The sequence below is a fragment of the Pantherophis guttatus genome, chromosome 6, assembly GCF_059756535.1.
Source record: "Pantherophis guttatus breed Tessera chromosome 6, ASM5975653v1, whole genome shotgun sequence".
Lineage (NCBI taxonomy): Eukaryota > Metazoa > Chordata > Lepidosauria > Squamata > Colubridae > Pantherophis > Pantherophis guttatus.
The window spans coordinates 16,990,482-17,000,000 of record NC_142068.1 but is presented as its reverse complement, the minus strand read 5'-3'; the positions used below and the strand labels follow the sequence as shown (position 1 = coordinate 17,000,000).

At 37.9% G+C, this 9,519-nt stretch overlaps 1 protein-coding gene across 3 annotated transcripts in view; it reads right to left on the bottom strand.

Annotated features, from left to right (window-relative positions):
- Positions 1-9,519, bottom strand: part of SPATA16 (spermatogenesis associated 16) — a 211,815-nt gene that overhangs the window by 57,451 nt on the left and 144,845 nt on the right. For all 3 annotated transcript variants that reach the window (XM_034438961.3, XM_034438964.2, XM_034438965.3), the window contains one exon: positions 777-924. In XM_034438961.3, coding sequence (XP_034294852.2) covers positions 777-924 — 148 coding nt within the window. The remainder of the gene's footprint in view (positions 1-776; positions 925-9,519) is intronic.

Here is a 9,519-nt window from a genome sequence, read left to right as displayed (position 1 = left end):
TGTGATCAAAATTTAGCCGCTTGGCAACTGGTTCATATTTATGACGGTTGAAGTATCCCAACGTCATATGATCACCTTCTGACTAACAAAGTCAATGGGAAAGCTGGATTCAGTCAATCTCTGTGTTACTAATTCAACAACTGCAGTGATTCACTTAACAATGGCGGCAAGAAAGATTGTACAATGAGGCAAAAGTCACTTAACAACTGTCTTTCTTAATAACATAAATTTTGGGCCTAATTGTGGTCGTAGGTCGAAGACTATCTGTAGTGAGGTACAGTAGGAGGAAACCACTTGCCCACAGCAAACAAGATGGGGTTGTGTGAAGTAAAAGGTCATCTATAGAGCCTTGGTGGTGCAGCGGACTAAACTGCTGTTAAAGTAACACTTAGCTGCCAGCTGCCTGCAATTACTGTGAGTTCAATTCTCACCAAGCTCAAGGTTGACTCAGCCTTCCATCATTTCGAGGTAGGTAAAATGAGGACCTGGATTGTGGGGGCAATAAGCTGACTTTGTATAAAATAGAACACCACTCAGGGGGGCCCAAAAGGCCCTACTAAGCAGGTATATACAAAAGTATGAAGGCTATTGCTTAATACATTGTAAGCCGCCCTGAGTCTCCGGAGATGGGCGGCATATAAATCGAACTAATAAATAAATAATAAATAAATCTGGGCCAGAGCTGATAATAATCCACTATTTTTTTGACAGCCTCCCCCAAACCCATCCATCAATGGTAGCGTGCTTAATTTTGAAGGACTGTGCCATCTTGTCACCTGTGTATATGTATTCCACATAGTCAGGATGCTTTTTGATAAAAACTTCCTTTAGCTTGTCTGTGTTTTCAACCTTTATTTTTATGGCGAAGGGAGTATACATCACTGAAAAATATTCTGCCCTTGTGATAGCTTCTTCAATCATAGCCTAAAAAAAAAAAAAAAAGAAGGAAGGGGGAAAAGACAGATGATATGGCCTATTTTTTTAAAAAAATTGAGCTACTATTTAAAAAGTACAAAAAGATGAGGAAAAAATGAAAAATAATTACCTTCATGGATGATATTTTCCCCCTTAATAATTGCACAGTCATGCAAAGATAACATATTTCGGGATTGAATATTAATTAGGAAAAAATAAATGAGTTCCAGAATGCATTGTCTATATCACCCTGAGAGAATAAATTTTAATGTAGGAAAAGAACATTTGTAAACATTTCCCACTGCAGCAGGTCTATGCCTTTGGTGGGAGGAAGATAGACATTAGTGAATTATCTGAAAGATAATAAGAAAATGAATTTTATCTTCTCTCAAGGTCATATTCATACCATTCAAGATTTTGTTCAAAGCCAAGGAAACTGATTGAACTTTTATGTTGTTTTAAATATGGGCACTCCAGAGATAAAGTAGCACATGCAGAATAAAATGAAGGAATAAAGAATTTGTGATTCACATCCTAAATTTATAGGAGTCACCCACTCCCATAGGGAAAGGGCTCAGAGAAAATCAGACTGGAACAACAACTTCAGTAATTCATGGTTTGGGATCCCATCCATTCAGTAACTTGCTTTGCTTTTTTCCCCTTAATAATATAATCTTACTAAGATTTTAATTACAATAATAAAAACTAATGCAAACGAAACTTAGAGAATAAGAAGAGAATGAAAAGAAAGAAGAAAAAGAAATGCGAATAAAGAAAAGGAATATATTAATAAGTAATATCTAACCTTCACAACAATTACAAACCAATTGAATAATTCTTCTCCCTCTGTGAGATTAAATATCTCTTCATCTCAAGTCCCATTCCTTATCTATAGGCAAATCTCTAAAATATCAGTCCTGGTGTCAGCAAAAGTCCATAAAGAGTTGTTAGAACATTGGGGAAAAAAGTCTTATTTTAACCTTGATCACATAAACCAACTTTCTTCGTTTACTTCTGTCTTTAAGTTTTAATTCAATCAAATATTGCTGTAAGATTTGGTTTCTCTGCAATCTTTAATCCCAGTGCACAAATTTATTTAAACTTTTGTAGATCTGATAAGAAAGTATTTTCCAGATCATTCTCTTGGGTTCATCATTCATATTTCCCTTTCCCTTTTAAAACTTCAACCAATTAATATCCAGTAAAAGGTCCTTTTCCAAACCACACTTTCAAATGAGGAATACCAAGGATATTTAAGAATCTCCATTGGAAAGAACCAGTTGTATACCTATGGGTTCCTTCACTCCTGATTTGACAAATCATGGCTTTGAATCTGGACCTCGACTGGCTGACAATGCTTTTATAATGTTTGGACATTTGGACTTTATTTTATATCAAGTTTTTAAAATTTATATATACCATATTTTTCAGAGTATAACACACTCCGGAGTATAAAATGCAGATTAATTTTTGGGGAGGAAAACAAGAAAAAAAATCTGCCTCTGCCTACCAGCATCCATCAGTATTCATCTGGCTAGCATCCTTGCAGCAAACAGCAAACAGCCTGGTAAGCTTCAGCACATTATCGCAGCCTGATTTAGCACAAACAGCTGATTGGTGGTTGGATCGGCCTCCTGGAATACCACCAATCAGCTATTCCAGGCTGCGGGATCACCACACCACATTGCTGCCGATCACCGCCTCTGCGCGTCTCATTTTTGGCCTCTGCATGTCGTGTTTTTGGCCTCCGCATGCCCCATTTTTGGGCTCCATGCATCGCATTTTCTGCTGGTTCCAGGCAGCGGGGATTGGCAGCAGCAGCAGCGGGGACTGGCCGAAAATGCGATGCTTGAAGGCCAAAAATGGCCGAAGGGTGGGGGCTGGTGGGTGGGTGGGCTTTGGCAACATTCAGTGTATAAGACGCCCCGCAATTTTCACCAACTTTTGGTGGGGGGGAAAGTGCATCTTATACTCCAAAAAGTATGTTAAGTATTTTGAATACAGTGTATTGTCCGGACAAACCATTTTACAAAAGAAAAAAAAAAAAGGTAACATATATACTGATAGTAATAGTAATAATACAACAGAATAATTCTAACCATATTTATAATTATATCAGTTTATTTATAATCCTATTGATTATATTAGCATACTTATGCTTATAAACAATATTCATATTTTAGTTGAACATAACAATGCTCTTTCTTCATCTAATTTCTACCTCTTATATCTAACCATTGGTAAAACCTATTCCACGTTAAATAATACTCTGTATCTCCTTTATCTTTTATTTTCAGTGTCAATCTATCCATCTCTGCACAATCCGATATTTTCCGAATTATATTTTCATCTGGTGGAGTGTTCTTGTTTTTCCAATATTGTGCAAATACAATTTTCGCTGCTGTCAATACATGTAGCATTAAATATATAGTCCCTTTGTCATAGCTTTGTGGTATTATTATAGTATTCGTCCGAAGAGGTTGTAGAAAAAATGCTTTTCAAAAGCTCTGACGATCCCAGCTGAGCTGCATGATCATCAGAGACTTTTTTTTTTACTTTTAAAAGCATTTTTTCAGCCAAAAAGGTTGTAGAAAAAATGCTTTTAAAAGTGTAAAAAAAAAGCCACTGATGATTGCGTGGCTCAGCTGGGCATAGGGGCGGGGCCGCAGGGATTTTTGCTACTGGTTCTCCGAACCACCCGCCCCCATAGCTACCGGATCGGGCGATCTGGTCCGAACTGGGAGCATTTCACCCCTGATATATGAACCCAGTATTCTTGGCTTTTTCAGCAAATCATGGTTATATCAACCATGTCCTGCCATTATGTATCAACTCAGCCCTTCTTCACAAAATGGCTCATATCAGTTAACAATCTATCTTGGGACACCTTGCCTGAATCCAAACTTAGAATGTACGCATATTTGTCTTTCACTTTTGATACAGGTTTATATATAGATATATATAATCCGTGGATACATTTAAGGGAATTCAGAATTGCCTGTGCTGTTAAACAGAGTCAGGCATTCACCTCAGGCAGCTGGGAGAAAAGCAACAAAGTACTGCTGAAGAAAGCTGTATGTCAAGGGGCCTGCCCTGGATCTGCCCTCTTACTGACAATGTCTAAGCAATCAGCTATCAGGTCACTCAGCCTTTGGATAAGGAGTAGGAGAAACACTTTCTTATTTTCTTGACTGAGACAAGAAATATCATACATCAATTCTGAGAGGACTTCTGAGCCTTACTAGACCTAGTGAGGCAACTACAGTCGGACCACAGGACCATAGTTCAGTATCTGAAGGATCTCTGAAGTGTCTACTTAATGAAGGATTATTAATAAGGACAAGAACCAACTAATAGGCTAGACATCAGCATTTGGTCAAAGGTGAGCATCCTATGGGCTCACCAGATGTCCCTTTCTTCTCATCCTAATAGATAACTACAAAGAGACAATGGTTGCAGGAATTGGGTTCTAGTGAAAAACAGCACTAGGAGACATGACAGCAGTGTTCCAATATTTGAGGGGCTCCTACAAAGATAAAGAGGTCAAACTATTATCCAAAGCACCAGAATGCAAGGCAAGAAACAATGGATTGAAACTAATCAAGGAGAGAAGCAACCTAGAATTAAGGAGAAATTTCATAACAGTGAGAACAATTAATCAGTGGAACAGCTCGCCTTCAGAAATTGTGGATGCTCCATCACTGGAGATTTTTAGGAATAGTCTGGTAGCCACTTGTCTGGAATGGTATAGGGTCTCCTGCTTGAGCAGGGGTTGGACTAGAAGACCTCCAAGGTCCCTTCCAACTCTGTTATTCTGTTACAGAGAGATGGGCATTTTTGTTGCTCATTTAATTATTTTAATCATATGTGCATTTGCTAAGATACAGTATTACTTATTATGCTTATGGGGATCAATGAAGCTCGATTTGACTGAGAAAAAAATGCATAAACAGGTAGATGGAAGGATGGAAAGGAGTACAGGTGATGCTCGGTTTACAATAATTCATTTAAAACTGGTATAATGGTGCTGAAAATAGTTTACCAGTCTGGTCTGCAGCTGAGACTGGCCTTACAGAGAGGGTATTTTATTTGGGCTAGTTGTGTAACTTTTCTACCTCTGCCTCTTAGTTTTAAATCATTGAATTGTATCTCTGGTTTTTGATATTATCTTATATTTATTATCTTCTTTTCTCATTATGCATTTAGAATGCTTTCATGGAAGCTGAAGTTATTGATGGTCACTTGTCATGATGGGTATGTATTATTTTCAGCGTTAGGATTACAGCGGTATATCTCATAGTAGCAATTGGTGAGGAATGTGAATAGGAAGATACAATTACTGCTTACAGTATATACTTCCCAAAGGTAATGAATTTGTCCCTCCAAGAAAAATATGGTGGCGTAGAGAAGTCTTAATTTTGGACTATACGTTGAATATCCTTGTTACAACCTTCTTTTTTTTTTATTTACTAAGGGCAGAAAATGTACTTTTCTCCATTTTCCCATTTAATAATAATTAATCCATAAATAAAACATAATACTATCAACAGTTGAAAACACCTATCTTACCTGCAAGGCTTTGCCAATAATGTTAACCACATCATGTAGAAGCTTATTTTTTTGGCTCTTAAATGTATTTATTAATTTAAGCCAGTTGCAGTGTTTTAATTCATAACAGAGTGCTTCTAAAAATGCCCTTGCAGAACAGCTAAAAATTATATGTTTTCTATTGAGCGGCATAAGGCAAAAGAAGGAAGGCTTAAGAGAGATTTATTCCAAAGTTCAGGAAGCGTTAGATGCTGCAACACAATATAAGTGAATGATTTGGCAGGAAAGAAAATCTAGATTTAGTGTCCCTTTAAGAGATATGTGCATGAAAGTTATTTTTTGGTGTGGTTTCAATCAATATCTCAGGAACAGTCCACATTCTTTGTCTGTGGATACCCATCCAAATGAATCTATGCATTGTGATCTGCCTTTAAATCTGAGGTTGTTGTTGTTAGTTGTGAAGTCATGTCCGACTCATCGCGACCCCATGGACAACGTTCCTCCAGGCCTTCCTGTCCTCTACCATCCTCTGGAGTCCATTTAAGCTCACACCTACTGCTTCGGTAACTCCAGCCACCTCATTCTCTGTCGTCCCCTTCTTCTTTTGCCCACAGTCTTTCTCAGCATTAGGTACTTCTCCAGTGAGTCCTTCTTTCTCATTAGGTGGCTGAAGTATTTGAGTTTCATCTTCAGGATCTGGCCTTCTAAAGAGCAGTCAGGGTTGATCTCCTCTAGGACTGACCGGTTTGATCGCCTTGCAGTCCAAGAGACTCGCAGGAGTCTTCTCCAGCACCATAGTTCAAAGGTCTTAATTCTTTGGCACTCAGCCTTCCTTATGGTCCAACTTTCACAGCCATACATTGCAACTGGAAAAACCATAGCCTTGACTATACGCACTTTTGTAGGCAGGGTGATGTCTCTGCTTTTTAGTATGCTGTCTAGATTTGCCATAGCTTTCTTCCCCAGGAGCAAGCGTCTTTTAATTTCTTGGCTGCAGTCTCCATCTGCAGTGATCTTGGAGCCCAGGAAAATAAAATCTGTCACTACCTCCATTTCTTCCCCATCTATTTGCCAGGAATTAAGAGGGCTGGATGCCATGATCTTAGTTTTCTTAATGTTGATATCTGAGGTATCTGATGTAATAAGATAGGTATGTAATAATATCTTAATTATAATATCTTAATAGGTATCTCCTGTTGGTATCTTATGATTTATTACTTATTGTTTGTATCTTGTGACTTATGATCTATGACTTTCCACTTTGTTGTTTGCATGTACACTTAAAAGCTTATCCACCAGAAACAAATTCCTTGTGTCCACACTTGGCCAACAAAGAATATTCCTATTTTTCCTATTCCTAATCTCCATGCACATGTCTTAAGGCATTTTAGGCCTCTTTTTTCATTAAAGGTGTATTCATTAATCCTTGAGCCATGCCCTCAGAACCAGTAGTAAAAAAATTTGGATTTCACCACTGGTCTAGCACACTTGTGGAAGATTGCTGATCTCATGTTCGACAATAGCTTGGCTGAAACATCACATTCATGGAGGAAATTATGAGCTGAGGTGGGAATGAGAAATTGCAAAGTGATTGAACAGTGGAGTTGAACAAACTTCTTCCTCCACTATTGTGGTAGTGCAAGGACATGTCAGTAATGCCAGGGAGTGAACAAAGATTTTCAGTTCTGATGCTGTGGTTGGCATCACATGAAAGTATGAAATGGATGAACATAGAGAAAATATATTTGTAATAATTGTGGGCATAACAGCAACAGTTATCATTTGAGAACCTAGGTAGGGTAAAGCTGGAATGGAATAGGCAAAATTCTGCCCACATCAAAGATGATAGATTCATAATTCATAACTTCATAATTTATAATAAGTAACTACACTGTGTTGCACAAAAAGCCATGGGAACTTACTATTATTAGAATGGGGGACTAAAATGTTGAACAATTAAATAATGAAGCCTTATATTTTAATATAAATGTATAAGAATATTATTATAATTACATAATGATTTCAATAAGAAATAATACTATTATTACTACCGGTACTTGTATTCAAATGAATGATACCCAGATTCCCCATTGTTCATGTATTGATATTGATGTATATTTTTTAAAAAATCAGAGATTAAAAAAAAAGTTCATGGGAACTTTAGGTATATCAAAGTGAGTCCAGCCACATTGACATTGTAGGCGTTTTCAGAAATAATTCAAGCTATGAAAACAGTAAAATATATGACCACACAAAATATCTCCTTAACAGAAATTGCAGAATATATGTAAGGCACCCAAGAACTAGCAACACACAGATGGCAGATCATTCCTTTTATTCCATGTTTAAACTGACTTTCTGTGTAGCACAGGATTGCTACGCAGAGGATTAAGGTTTTTTTTTTAAAAAAAATAAATCAAACTTTGTTTCAAAAGAATCTAAGGCCTAAAATTAAAAAATAGTCTAACATGCTTTTCAAAATGACAGATGCCATGGAAAGCACCAGTTCTGCATTATACAGATACTGAAGTTGCCTTTGTAGAAGTATGGTCAAAATAATCAAGGTAGGATAGCAAGTGTGAGAAAGAGCATACTCACAACAGCCTAAAGTGACCAAAAGGATGTAGGTCAGTGGTGGGTTTCAAAATTTTTTACTACCGGTTCTGTGGGTATGGCTTGGTGGGCGTGACATGGCTTAGTGGGCGTGGCTTGGTGGGTGTGGCAGGGGAAGGATACTGTAAAATCTCCATTTCCACCCCACTCCAGGGAAAGGATACTGCAGAATCCCCATTTCCTCCTGATCAGCTGGGACTTGGGAGGCAGAGAATAGATGGAGGCGGGGCCAGTCAGAATTTTTACTACCGGTTCTCCAGAACTGGTCAGAACCTGCTGCAACCCACCTCTGATGTAGGCTGATTGTAATTCATAACCATGTTAGCAGTTACATCATTGGTAAACTGTGTCAAATATATCCATGGCAAGAGGAGGAGGAGGAGGAGGAGGAGGAGGAGGAAAAAGAGGAGGCAGCAACTTTAAAATGGGAACACTTAAATATAATCTTAAATTGCTTCATCCATGGGCTGGAGACATTAAGAGGATATGGCAGAAAAATTTGTTAACAGGGCACGTTTATCCACAGTTAGCAGAAATGAAGAGCAGCAGTTTGTTTACATGGGGATATTAGTTCCATCACAAATGAGAATAGCTTCTGTAATCACACCTTTAATGTGATGTGGATAACTATAGATAAGAGGTAAGTAAGATGCTGCTTGCTTGTGCCAATGTGCTCCTAGCCAATACCTGCCAAGTATTCCTGCCTTGTCTCCCCAATTCCCCTTTTACTATCCAATAATACCTGCCAGGCTTCCTTTTCCCACCTGAGTTATAAAAGTTCTTTAAATTAAAAATTAACAAATAGAAATTCGGTGCACCCTAAAGTACCAGGTTTCCTTTCATTTATTTGCAGTTGTGCCTTTGGGTTGCACTGTAATGGTGAAGAGTACAGACAGTCCTTGATTTACGACCACAACTGAGCCCAAAATTTCTATCGCTAAGCAAGACAGTTGTTAAGTGAGTTTTGTCCCATTTTATGACCTTTCTTGTCACAGGTGTTAAGTGAATTGCTGCAGTTGCTAAATTAATAACATAGTTGTTAAGTGAATCTGGCTTCCACATTGACTCTGCTTGTCAGGAGGTCACAAACAGTGATGACATGACTGCAGGACACTACAACCATCATAAACCCATGCCAGTTGCCAAGTGTCTGAATTTTGATCACATGCTGCAATAGTCATGTGAAAAACAGTCATAAGTCACAGTTTCAGTGTTGTAACTTTGAATGGTTACTAAATGAATGGTTGTAAGTTGAGAACTATCTACTGTATATTCTACAAAGATAGTTCATTTTTTTAAAATAGTTCTCTGGTTATAGGGAAGTCATTTTCTGAATAGGTAAATTCACCGTAACAATTGTTTGTAAGCATATGCCCTACATGCTTACAAAATTGCACGCATTGCAATATTCCTGTTGTAGAGTAATGCCAGAAACACTTTGGA